Raw genomic sequence first — 13,114 nt, 5'->3', positions numbered from 1 at the left:
ACTGATGTGTCAAAAAAGCTTGTTTTAATAGCTTTACAGCTTTATCTTTCCCATATCTTAGGGCACACCCAGGCAAGAAGGTAACAGAATTTGGCCCCCACATGTCTCAGCAATAAGCACCTCAACGCTGTTTTCTATCCGTCTGGGAAGACTCATGGGGTCCCTCCCCCTAACCCACCACCTGTACTTTTATCTACACTTATCGGGTTACTTTTACAAAGCCAAGCTACACAAATAACATACTACAGCTCTGGATAAAAACAGTTTACCTCCACTTGTTTGAATATGTATGCCTGGATAAATATCACTGCAGCCCTGTTTCCGACAAGCTGTCACTAAGGATAGAGAATTTGAAAGATGCTTGAATATTTTCCTCATGCTAAAATATATGGTGCAGAAATTCTGCAGGCTACCCTCCAAGAAGTCCTTGGTATGTAACGCCCGCTGGAATAGAAATGCATATTTTCCCAAGCCTGCAGAAAGCAGCCAGTTGCTTAGCGGATGACAGCAATGGTGGATTATTTGCAGAACAGGAGACACCCATATGATGCATCTTTCCAAATGAGACACAAGTTTAATCTTAATACGCACAGTGGGATAAGGTGATACGTTCAATCAACTCCAAGGAGGAGGCATCTACTTTGCAATCTGTACATAGCATGAAAACTCTAATCTCAAAGATTAGTGCAGTTCACTGAAGAGGGCTCTGCCAGACTAGGAAGATGCTTCCACTTTGTTCACTATGAGCAGCTTGTTTTGTAATCAACTGAATAGTATGTAAAGTTTTAATTTTATTTCCATCATAGCTAACTCTAGCTTTTCCTTAGCTAATTGCCAAATTCTCCCGAGCAGTGATCACAGGGCCTCCAACGAGCTTGGGTAGGTTGACTCTATTTCCTATACTGCTTCAAAGAGACAATTCAGTACTTCATGTAAAGTACTAAAATAAAATTATACCTGAAGCACATAAAAGCACCCGAATGACTGTGGCCTTACTGAAAGGAAATTGATACATGTACAGTTTAGACAACGGACAGCTCAGAGGGTCTGTTCCCATTATTTAATATGCTATGCTGATTGTTACCTGCATTCAAGATTTTTTTCCCCCAACAGTAATTACTACTAAGTCCCTGTGCTATATAACATTAGGGTTGCCATTCATTCTGAACATGATTCAGGGCTTCATATTCAAATTAAGTTACTGCATATTTATGCCAACATAAACTAGATCTGACCCTGGTTTCCTGTTATGTCAGTCATGCAATCCAAAGCCACATTATCAAAACTGTGAAATAAATAGCATACCACCAAAGGCACCTAAGGAACCACAGAAAGCAATTTGCTGTAGATAAGGAATAATCACTGTTTGCCAAGTGATTGGATATACTGAATGTTACAAACATTTTGAAAAAAGCCCAGGGCTGAAAAAGAATTGAATAAGCTTCCCTACTTCCAGATCTGATAAGATGATCAGGGAAGATTAGTCTTCAAATTTATTTAGGCTTCTTGGAGACAGATTTACTTCTTCCATCCACCCCTGGCCAAGACACTGTCCTGTTCAATTGCAGGGAAATTAACAGCTGGATAAAAATACATGTATATGGCAGCCAGTGTTATGAACCTGAACTTTACAGAGGAAGTAAATCTTAATCTTACTTTTAATTGCCTTCACATCTGAGGTCTTCTCTTGTTCTCTGCCTTTCACTGCAAAAATATGAAGAAAGGTGTTAAGGAAGGTGTTAAAGGAAAAAAAGCTATTTCTAGCACATGTAACAGCATAAACTGCTTAAAAATAACAACAAAATCCCAAACCTTGGGTCTAAGCAGATAATGGAAGAAGTAAATAATCTTTTTGTTTTAAAATATTTGCTGTTTTCAAATCCACATACATGTATCCAGTAACTGATTAGGAGTTTCAAGATTTGATGCCAAACCTGACACCCAAGGTGGCACACAAAATTCTTAAAGGATTAAAACGTTACAAAACTAGAGTGTTTATATTACAACGTCCTGAAAGATGCATTTTGTACATGGCGCATCTTGTAGGTCACCTTGTTCTCTCCATTTTCTTGTTTAAAATAAATTCTGAATGTAAAGCAATTAATTAAAAGGATGAGCTGGATGCATGTGGCTTTGGAAAAATTACATCCCTACATCATTACATGGACAGGACACTACTAGAGTGCCCAGTGCTATACAGACATCAGGGACTGGCTCCACATCTCTTGAATTTACACAGCATTCAGAGCTATAGAAGCAATAGTGCTAAAATACCGGAGCTAACTGCTCTTGAAGCAACACAGATTTTCTGGTGAGAAAACAGCTGAAAGGCTTGGTGGGAAAAAAGGGGACTTTTTTTAGAAAGCTTGTAAAGGAAGATATTCTAAATATAAGGAACACCATGGAACAAGACCTAAGGACTGAAGCAGTACAGCAAGAGAATGGATGGGGAAATTATAAGTTAGTCCATGATCATCAAAGGTACACTGGAAGATGAACTACCAAGGCTGCACACCAAGAGGGCAGCTAATTCCCACATCAAAGCAGCACAGAGAAAACAGATTACTAATTTGGGGAAAATACAGTACAACTAAATGAAAATAGTTAACGCAACATTATAATGCATTTTGCCTAAAGCTTTACCTTTTGACAATTTACTACTTTTCCAGGGGAACAGAGACATGCCTACCTATTTACCAATGCAACAACAACAAAACTGTAAATACTAGAAAATGGAAATCTGTCTTACATGAGCAAAGATTACCATTTTCCTCAACAGAAAAGGGTACATAAATTGCTTCTGTCAACTTCCACTTTCATTAGGGCCTATGTTAGTTGTAAAGTGTAGGGTCTAATATGAGATATTAATAGCTATTCCAGTCTTGTTTTATTCCTAAATTTTCGTGTCTACCTAGCATTGCAGTTAGGGCCAAAGAAGGCCAGGGGTCCGAATAATGTTGATTACACGTATATCCTGAAACAGCACACAGCTGAATGACCAAGGGCAGGCCAAACTCCTCTTAAAACCGGGAGCCCATTCTAGGTCCTGCCATCTGCACCCTCCTCCACATTACCCCTGGCTGACCAGCTACAGTCAGTACTCTAGATGATCACATCTCATTATTCAAAACATTCATCTGAAATAATGAGGAACATTCACAACTAATTTAAACAAAAGAAAACCAGCACCATATAAAGAAACTCTTGAATCCAAGCTGGAAAAGAGTCCAAATAAAGAGTTTTCCTGCATAAAGTTGCCAAGGAATAATTTTAGAAAAGCAGCAGAGAGAACCAACTTTCATGAAGATGAAGAGGACACACATAATTCCATACAAAACTAGGTAAGCAAACTTTGCAAAATTCACTTACACATATCCTGTTTTAATGCTAAGTAAGTAAAATCACAAGAAGTAAGAGTAGAAACAAGTGGGGGGTCAGCACCATTTTACCAAAGAGCTTCCCCAAGGCCAAGGGTGGGTATTTGGGGAACTAATTTTGGGAAGCTCTGAGTTAGATGTGTTTCATCTGTCCCCAGAATAGTTCCTAACCAGTGACTGAGGTTGTAAGTACTTTTCAGCCTTGCTATTGGCAACAGCATCTGCCAGCTTGCCCAAGACCGAATACTTTGTGCCCATGCAAATGCACACACGTACGTGCATGAACTACATTTTGTGCAGGGCGATCACATACTAGAAGCTCAGCATATCTTGAATTAAAATTCCATCAACAACTTTACTTTGACACAAAATTAATTTTACTACATTTACCTTGAACAAATGTAATTCATCCATACTTGGGACAGCTTTTAAAAATTTAGGCTTGGTTTAGGACTGGTGATTGCAGACGTAGCCAAATACTCAGTCTGCTACCAGACGTTAGAAATGGTTATTTTTTAATACTTAACAGACCATTGCCTCTGTCACCATCTGACACTAGGTATCATTTTAGAGAGTAATCTTTAAAAATATGTAATTTATATCACAATATGAAGCAGTTGTGAAGATACCAGCACTTAAGCCTGCACCAACAACTGAAGAAATGGATATGTTAACAGATATTAAGAGTTGGAAACTCAAAATTTAACATAATTGAGCAAAGATGCTTCTGGAATCGCTTGCATACTGTGCTTTCAGTTTCTAAAGACTCCTTTTGAACTTCAAACTTCAAAAATACTAGCCAAGCCTCAGAACAACCCTACCATGTATGGAATTATTGGTATGCTCATATCATACACCGAGAAATTTAAGCATTTTTTAAATCAACTTCCTCCTACAGAAAACAAAGTGTTCTCCTTGACTCCAACCACTGATCTCTTTGGTGTATGTGCCCCCCACCCCCGTCGCTACTGCAGGCCGTCTCCAAAGATGAACTCTATGTGAAAAAAAGGAACCCATATATGCACATGCCATAATAGGGCAGCTTCCTCCACCAACTTCCCCAGGTACTTCCTGTTGTTTGCATTGCTGCAAACTACTTGGTTTCCAGCAAACAGCACCATTAGCCAAAACTGACAGCAAACGTGTTCAAATGCTGGGGATGCAGAGATGTCAGGTGCGACAACTACCCAAGCCCTGTAACATCTTACAAAAGGCATTAACTAAATAGCCAAGGCTGCTTACAGACATGGAAAAAACCCCCATAAAACCAGTAACAGTGCTTTACATCCAGCTCAGTGTGCCCCTGCACCAAGCACAGCACATGCCCCAGAAAAGGCATCACATTCGTTTGACCCAGCCTGCCTGATGTCTGTATTTTTTACACTTATCTAATAGCAGATTGAATTCAGCTTTAGAAAAAGCACCAAAAATGCCCTGCTAAAGCACACAATCTATACAGATGCTGGGGAGCCAGGTTGAACCAATGTGCTTCCTCTTCCAATAAAGCATTGTTTTTCTTGGGGGGGGGGAAGGTTTCCAGGCCTGTCAGTGTCCCAAATATTTGCACAATTGATTCTTGTAGCCTTATTACGGTCTTGACCAGTACACCTGCTTAGAACAGGCACCAGGACTTCTCCCCCACCGGAATTCAGGATGGACTCAGGAGAAACTCCGCCAGGCCTAGGGTCTGGAAGGACCCGAGTTAGGGAACTTTTGGAGGGGCTGGACATGTTCAAATCAGCTGATCCAGATGCTCTCCACCCCAGGGTGCTGAGGGAATTGGTGGGGGTCATTGCAGGGCCCCAGCACAACCTTACAAACACTTGTGGTGCTCTGGCCAGGTGCCAGAAGACTGGAAGAAGGCCAATGTGGTCCCCATTTTCAAAAAAGGGAGGAGAGGACCCAGGCAACTATAGGCCTGTTAGTCTTACTTCAGGCCTGGGGTAGCTCTTTGAGAAAATTATCCAGGAGCACATCTGGGAGGGACCAGCATGGCAGAGGATGCTCAGCATGGGTTCATTAGGGGCAGGTCTGGTCAGTTCAACCTGGCTGACTTCTACGATCAGGTGACAAAATCTTTGGACGCAGGTGTCACGGTGGATGTAGTCTTTCTGGACTTCAGGAAGGCCTTCGACACTGTCTCCCACCCCATTCCCACTAAAAAGGCAACTGTGGCATTGATGCCTACACAGTCAGCTGGATCTCAAATTGGCTAGCGGGCCGCACCCAGAGAGTGGTGGTGGACAGGTCATATTCAACTTGGAGGGATGTGGGCAGTTGAGTCCCCCAGGCTGGCTCGGTCCTCAGGCCCGCACCGTTCAATCTCTTTATTAGAGACTTGGATGAGGGGGTGAAAAGCACCCTGGTCAAATTCACTGATGACACCAAGATTTGGGGCAAGGTGGGCATGCTAGAAGGGAGGGACAGGATATAACTGGACCTGGACAGGTTACAGGGGTGGGCGAATGTGAATAGGATGGGATTCAATACTGACAAGCGCAGGGTACTACACTTGGGCAGAAAGAACCAGCAGCAGACCTACAGGCTGGGGAACTCCCTTCTCAAAAGCCCAGTGGCAGAAAGAGATCTTGGAGTCATTATAGATTCTAAAATGAACATGGGCCGCCAATGTGAGGACACGGTCAGTAAGGCTAATCACACCTTGTCATGTATCCACAGATGCATCATGAGTAGGTCCAAGGAGGTGATCCTCAGCATCTATGCAACGCTGGTCAGGACACAGTTGGAGTACTGCATCCAGTTCTGGGCACCGCACTTCAGGAGGGATGTGGACAGCATTGAGAGGGTCCAGAGGAGGGCCACTAACACGATCAGGGGGCAGCAGGGCAGGCTCTATGAGGAGAGGCTATGGGACCAGGACCTGAACCTGCTCAGCCTTCACAAGAGAAGGCCGAGAGAGATCTAGTGGCGGTCTATAAACTTATCAGGGGGGACCAGAGGGGAATGGGTGAGACCCTGTTCCTCCGAGCGCCTCCCAGAGTAACAAGGAATAATGGCCACACGTTGATTGAGAGTAGGTTCAGGCTAGACATCAGGAGGCGCTACTTTACAGTCAGTGCAGCCAGGATCTGCAACCAGCTTCCAAGGGAAGTGGTGCTCACTCCTACCTTAGAGGTCTTTAAGAGGAGGCTAAATAATTACCTAGCTGGGGTCATATGAGCCTAAATTTACCAGGGGTCATATGAGTCCAGTATTCAGTCCTGCTCAGGGCAGGGGGTCAGACTTGATGATCTGCTCAGGTCCTTTCCAACCCTACATCTATGAGCCTATGAAGCAACAAGCTTTCCACATGATGGATGACAGGTTGGGAAGTTGCTGTCTGTCATCTGAGACTTTACATTAGGAGCACCCAGTAGAAATGGCACTCTTAACTAGAGAGACAAAAATAAATTGAGTAGCTAGCATTCTTCTATGTAAATTAATTAAAATATCATATTTAAGTATTCATAAGGAACACTTTAGGTTTTAAGCTGTTTGGGGCAGAGAGCAGATCTGTCACACTGTCTGAACAGTGTTTTGGACATCTGACGTGCAATGACAATCAATATATGAGCATAGTAATGAGGCATCATTGTTAGACAACCCACGCCTATAAAATTGTCTTTTGAAAAACGAAAAAAAAGGTAAGGGCAATATGGCAAAGTTGTCCGATGTAATTAAATAAAATAGAAGCAAAGAGAATGAAAATAATGTAATTTAGAACATGTTAAATATTTTATGTGGAATGGTAAGTTTTAAGTATACAGAGCTATCAGCAAAACCTCCTTAGGCCACTACAGGCTGGAAACAAATATTGCTACAAATAGGTCACTTATTGAACACTGCCCTTGGAAAGCTTCCAAATACAACCTACACAAATCATAACTACTTAAAATAAATTTTTTACGCTGCAAAACATTAACACGTTTTTTAAAAAGCTCTTGCCCCATATTTAAACATTTTAAATATTTAAGAGGAATTTCAATCTCCAGTTACATAACTGTCCTGCACAATAGTGACTGCAGCATTATCATTCTGCCAGCCATTTCAATCGGAAGTATAGATGCCGCCCCATGAATTAGCAACTCAGCATTTTATACCAGGTTAGCACTTTCGTTCTGGAACAGGGGTTGAAGCTTCAATTAAGCAACCTGGAATTATCTGCTGCTGTATACAAAACTATCCGTTTATATTTAATTGGGAATGTTAAAAAAATATTTAGGATGACCAGGTTCGAGCAGAGGGACTGAACACTACTGTCCAGAGAAAAAGCAGCCAAGACAAAACAGTGCATACTTGGGATATTACCTGAGCTGCTGAGGATAAATAGTTTCTTATGCTGCATCAATGTTGCACCATTTCCTTCTCCCTTAAATGTTCTTAATACTCCACCCATCAAATCTAACCTGAACTAATTAATGATGGGAATCCCATGGCTTCCCTTAATAGTTTTCCAAAGTCTAACTGAGTTGGACTAAAACTGTCACTTGTCTTGTCCTCCCCCCGACCAGTAACTACTCTCTTCCTCTTTACCTAATTATTAACTTATTTCCAGAAACATGAACTGCTAGCTTACATTGCCACCTCTGCTTGTGATATTTGATGCAGAAGTATTCCTATGTCACTGTCAGCCTAAAATAACGCATTTACAAAGCACCAGTTATAGATAAAGGAATAACAAGACCAGGAACTAGGCTACCTTTTAAAGGAGTAACATTTCACCGTAGGAGTTTTACCTCCACATTGGCTTGAGCCAAGGAAGACGTCATTTCATGTGCATGAAGCCGATTCTGAACATGAACGATAACTAAGTATATTAGAGCTAAACGTTTGTCAAAATTTCCACTAGCGCCTTCCTTTTCAGGGGACTAACACAGCCAGCTTACCTGAAGCCTACCACATGAGGTCTAACCATTGTAATATAAATTGGTTTAAGTGGTTTGTTCAGAAGGATGAAAAAGTCTGAGCTGCTCTGAGCATCTGTTGCTTTTGTACGTATGCACACAATTATGTGATGCTTAGTTCAATTAGCTCTTCTTCTTGCATTATGGCAGGGCTGCTTACATTATTTCAAAGCTATCTGCAATAGATGAGCTTGTAGTCTGACCTTGGGGAACTGCATAACCTTCTATGACTGTCTGTGATTGCCTATCGTTCAGTTTAAGTTCTTTTTTACCATCCTCTCTGTAGTTCCCTAGCTTCTTACTTTAGAAGAAGCTCATCAACTTGCTAGTTAGTAGATTATTTCCCTATTCAGGGGATCTCTCTAAACATTTGAAGATAAGTTTTTCTTACCCTTTCCCAACAGTCTCCACAAACACAGCTGTAGCATTTTGTGCACTTAACTAATGCTTTTTTAAATGTAAGAGGGTTAAGGCTTTCATTAAGTCCTATTATTTATTGTGACAACACCAACTCATCTGGCTTTTCTGAAAGGCAGGACCCAAGCAGCTCTCTGGGGCCTAAATAGTTCCCATAAGAACAGGACAACTACCTTCCTCACGCTAAAGGCTATTCCTATTAATACGATCTGGAACACAGTTCACATCCCTCTCCCGCCTAACCCCCAACAAAAAAGTGCCACAATAACACACTTCATTTCCTCTACAACTGCCATATGCAATAACCCCAGATTCGTTAGTCAGAATATTCTCATGCAGCCCCTCTCTATTTTATATCCAGCTATTCCTTCATATAGAAATCTCTGTATTTGTTTTTCTTGGATTTCACTTGCTTTTGTGCCAAAGTTCCCTCTCCCAGATTAAACAGAGTTCATTTAATAAAAGTTCCCAAAACACCAAAATATACAGGGTTGAAGAATCTTCTGTACCTGACCATTAGCTCATCGCTGGCTTTATTACATTCTATAGGGCTATTCAGCACTATAAATCTATGGCACCTGCACATCCCTTCACGGGCTTCATAAGTCTCTGGAACATCTGTCATTAAGAGCAGGGGTTAAAGCTATTTTTACTGCATTTATTCCCCAAGATAAAGGGAATGTTTCAGTACTGCTATAGCAGCTGTGAAAACTTACAAGATCGAGTGTTGTTGTCTCAGGTGAAACCAGAAGCCCAGATAATAGAAGCTATCTAAACTTACAGTCTCCTCACTTCCCAAAACACATGGTTTGGATTTCATTTCCCAGTAATAAAAAGGTGCTTTACAAGAACCTCAAAACAGCTACTTAACTGTTGTATAAGTTATTGAAAGATTGGTAGTTTTAGTAAAACTACCATAACACAGATGGTCAGGATTGATTTTCACAGCATCTAAAAAGCATCAAAATCATTTGGATTACAGCTTCAAATATGGAAGTGATTCCCATCAAAAGCCTGTCCTGTGCAATTAAAGGTTTGTTACACTACAGGCTGCATAGAATGATTCATATTCCAGGAAGTAACAGGAGTGTTTTACTTTCAAAAGAACAGGGAAATGTACTGTAACTACTACACACACAAAAAACTACTTGAAGGGGGAAAAAATATTTGGCTCTAAAACCTTGTTTGTTTGTTTTTTTAGTATTTCTTTTACATATTTACCCAACTGTATTCTTTACATTCCAGTTGTTTGCCATTTATATGACATGCCTTTTTTTTGCAATTGTTTTATATAACTTTTCCAGATCAGACATGGGAAGTAGTGTCATCAACTTCAAACCAGAAGACTGAAACATGGGACACTGCAACATTCAAGTATTGTCTAGTACCCTGATTTGAGAAGTAGATGAATGGGAACAAGTCTACGAAGTACCTAAGAAAGGTCCCAGAAGGACTTGAAAGCTTGTGACACTTTCTGGATTCATGCTTTAGTGCTCAACACTACCGGCATGGGAAAAACATTTAAGTATCTTCATTTCTAAGATTTCTGATGGCAGATAAAGCATATTTACTAGCATTTACAAGTGATAAATACAGGAGAACAGTTCTTCAGTGCCTAGCCCAGAATATCTGCCACGTATTTCAAATTTCGCTACTTTTTGTTTGCACTCCTAATCAAAATTTGTGGGTGTTTCTTAACTTCATTCTTCTGTAACTCACACCGTTTACTTTCATTTCTTGGCTGACACGACTTTTCCAGGAGCAGACTATGAACTGAAGAATTCAGCACCTTGTTATGTAAGGCCACCGTGCTTCAGGGGACCACTTCATGCCAATTCAGCCACAGAATCGAAACCAGGGTGGCCAACCTGCGGCTCTGGAGCTGCATGCAGCTATTCAGAAGTTAATATGCATTTCCTTGAATCTTTGCACAAGCACATGGTGACCAGCTTCCAAACGACTCTATAATTAATTGTACTCATTGTACCAAAAAGCTAATGAGGTAACATTTTTTTTTTTATGCTATGCAATTTCTATAAATACAGTGGAAAAAATTAATTAAAAATGTATTTCAGGCAAGCACCGCCTGCACTTTTGCATAGCTCTTAGTACAATAAGGTCTTGATTGTGGCTACCACTACCACACCCTTAACAAAAAAGTGTTTTACTACGCCATGACAGTACTAACTTTATCTATTACCTTCATTTGGCCGATTGAAGGGGAATGCTCGCAGGATTAGGTGGAGTCATGCAAAAAACGTCATTTGCACTTATCTAACCAGCAAGAAAACGAGTTGCATACAACATGCAGTTGTTAACCATCCCGAAGCTCTTAGGCCAGCGCTGCTCAACGCTTTGAGACTCCTGGCAGCCCCCTGATAAGACTCCCGGCGCATCTAAGAAAACGCCAGCCTTTTGTTTTCACTTGTTTTTTTTTTTGATTACAGGACAAAAAGAAAAGAAAAAAAAAAGAGTAAAGCGATGCCTCTGTTGCAAAGGTCCCACAAGGACCACCGCAGGCCAGAACCAATGCTTTAGAGACTACGAATTCCTCCTGGAAACCTCCTGGTTTACCTCGTGACTCTCGTCCACCCACCTAACCCTGCCCACACCGGGCAGCACCCTGGTAAGGACCTCGGAGCACCCTGGCAGCCTAGGGGCAACCTGAAAAGGACCTCGGGGCACCCTGGGGACAAGCCGAAAAGGACAGGGGAGCACCCCGGGGTGCCCCGGCAGCCTAGGGACAAGCCAAAAAGGACGGGGGAGCACCCCGGGGTGCCCCGGCAGCCTGGGGACAAGCCAAAAAGGACGGGGGGGTGCCCCGGCAGCCTGGGGACAAGCCAAAAAGGACGGGGGGGTGCCCCGGCAGCCTGGGGACAAGCCAAAAAGGACGGGGGGGTGCCCCGGCAGCCTGGGGACAAGCCAAAAAGGACGGGGGGGTGCCCCGGGGTGCCATGGCAGCCTGGGCACAACCCAAAAAGGACAGGGGAGCAACCCGGGGTGCCATGGCAGCCTGGGGACAACCCAAAAAGGACGAGGGAGCGCCCCGGGGTGCCACGGCAGGCTGGGGACAACTCAAAAAGGACGTGTGAGCACCCTGGGGTGCCACGGCAGGCTGGCAGAGAACCAGGGCCTTGTGGAAATGCTTTCCCAAAGGCTGCTGGATACAGCCCGCCCCTGGAGACGCGCGCGGGGAGGGGGGCGAGACGGGGCTGGCGGCCCCCCGAGGCGGCAGGAGCAGCCCCCGCGCGTGGGGCAGGCAGCGGGAGGCCGATCACCCCCCCGCGGCTACCTTTCCGCCTGAAGAAGGACATGGCGCCGCGGGGCAGGGGGGGCAGCGAGCGGGGCTCCCTACGAGTGAGACTCCTTCCTCCTCCTGCCGCCTCCTCTCCCTCCTCGTCCTGCCGCGGAGCCGCCTGCCGCCGCCATGTTGTCAACAACCGCCAGGCCTCCTTCTTCCGGGGGGGTGGGGGCGCGCGGGGCATCCCGGGAAACGCCCGGCGGCAATACCTGGGCCGCCTGACCTCATCCAAGATGGCCGGCGAGGCGTCAGGCGAGGGGCTTCAGGTAAAGGTAAAGGGACCGGGTCCCGGGCAGCCATCTTGGAGAAGGGCAACAAAAAAAAAAGCCCAACTTGCGCTCCGCCGGGCAGCCATCTTGAATAAGGGCAGCAGGTGCTTGGTTGAGTGAGGCTCAGTCAGCCATATTGGAGAAGGGCGAGAGTTTGTACCTCATGAATGATACAGGATGGTTGTGGTGGGAGTTGGCCCTGAAAGACTAACTCAGCCTTTTGAACGTGACTGTGGGAGAATGCTGTGGCAAGGAGTGGCTTGGACACATCCGGGGGCTCGAGGGTGACTGCCAGCTAAGACCACCCACTTTGCCTCAGCGATGCGCCTCAGAGCAAGCCGCCCTCCGCGTCTCCATAGCGCAGCAGAAGGGTGCAGCCAGGGCTGAAGACGCCGTGGGCCGATACGCCAGGCAGAGCGTGACAGGAAATGAGAGCAGAGCACCCGCCTCAGCGTCATAAGGAACAATGTCACCTGTTATGACATCATAACCGTGTCACTGTGTCACAAGTCAGCCATTGGCCACAGGACACCGCATCATAACAGCGCGGCCTCGTCGTGAAACATTGCCGAAGCAGCGCCAGGCCACGGCTCCCTTTCGAAACGGCGGCGTTTCCCACGCGTGACATTGCAACGCATCGCGTCCTTATCAGCGCCGCGCAATGTGATGCCACAACGCCGTGTCTTTGCGTGACCTCACGGTGCTTCCACGCGGCCTCGAGGCATGGCCGCCGCGGCGTCGCTCAGTTCAAATCCCCCGGTCCTGATTTCGTTTTACCAGCAAAGCTTTCAGGACGGCCTGCTCCGGTCGGGCTTCCGGGACCCAACGGCACGTGAGGGGTGGACG

The 13,114-nt window shown here is 44.4% G+C and overlaps 1 protein-coding gene across 1 annotated transcript in view; it reads right to left on the bottom strand.

Moving 5' to 3' along the window:
* Positions 1-12,198, bottom strand: part of AKAP10 (A-kinase anchoring protein 10) — a 29,468-nt gene extending 17,270 nt beyond the window's left edge. The window contains exons 1-2 of the mRNA XM_006265467.4: positions 11,991-12,198; positions 1,657-1,704 (exon numbers count right to left, since the gene is read on the bottom strand). Of these exons, the coding sequence (XP_006265529.1) occupies positions 1,657-1,704; positions 11,991-12,183 (241 nt within the window). The 5' untranslated portion in view covers positions 12,184-12,198. The remainder of the gene's footprint in view (positions 1-1,656; positions 1,705-11,990) is intronic.
* Between the last annotated feature and the right edge of the window lie 916 nt (positions 12,199-13,114).

This window comes from Alligator mississippiensis, chromosome 14 (assembly GCF_030867095.1).
Source record: "Alligator mississippiensis isolate rAllMis1 chromosome 14, rAllMis1, whole genome shotgun sequence".
In the NCBI taxonomy this organism is placed as follows: domain Eukaryota; kingdom Metazoa; phylum Chordata; order Crocodylia; family Alligatoridae; genus Alligator; species Alligator mississippiensis.
This window is presented reverse-complemented; position numbering and strand designations above follow the sequence as displayed.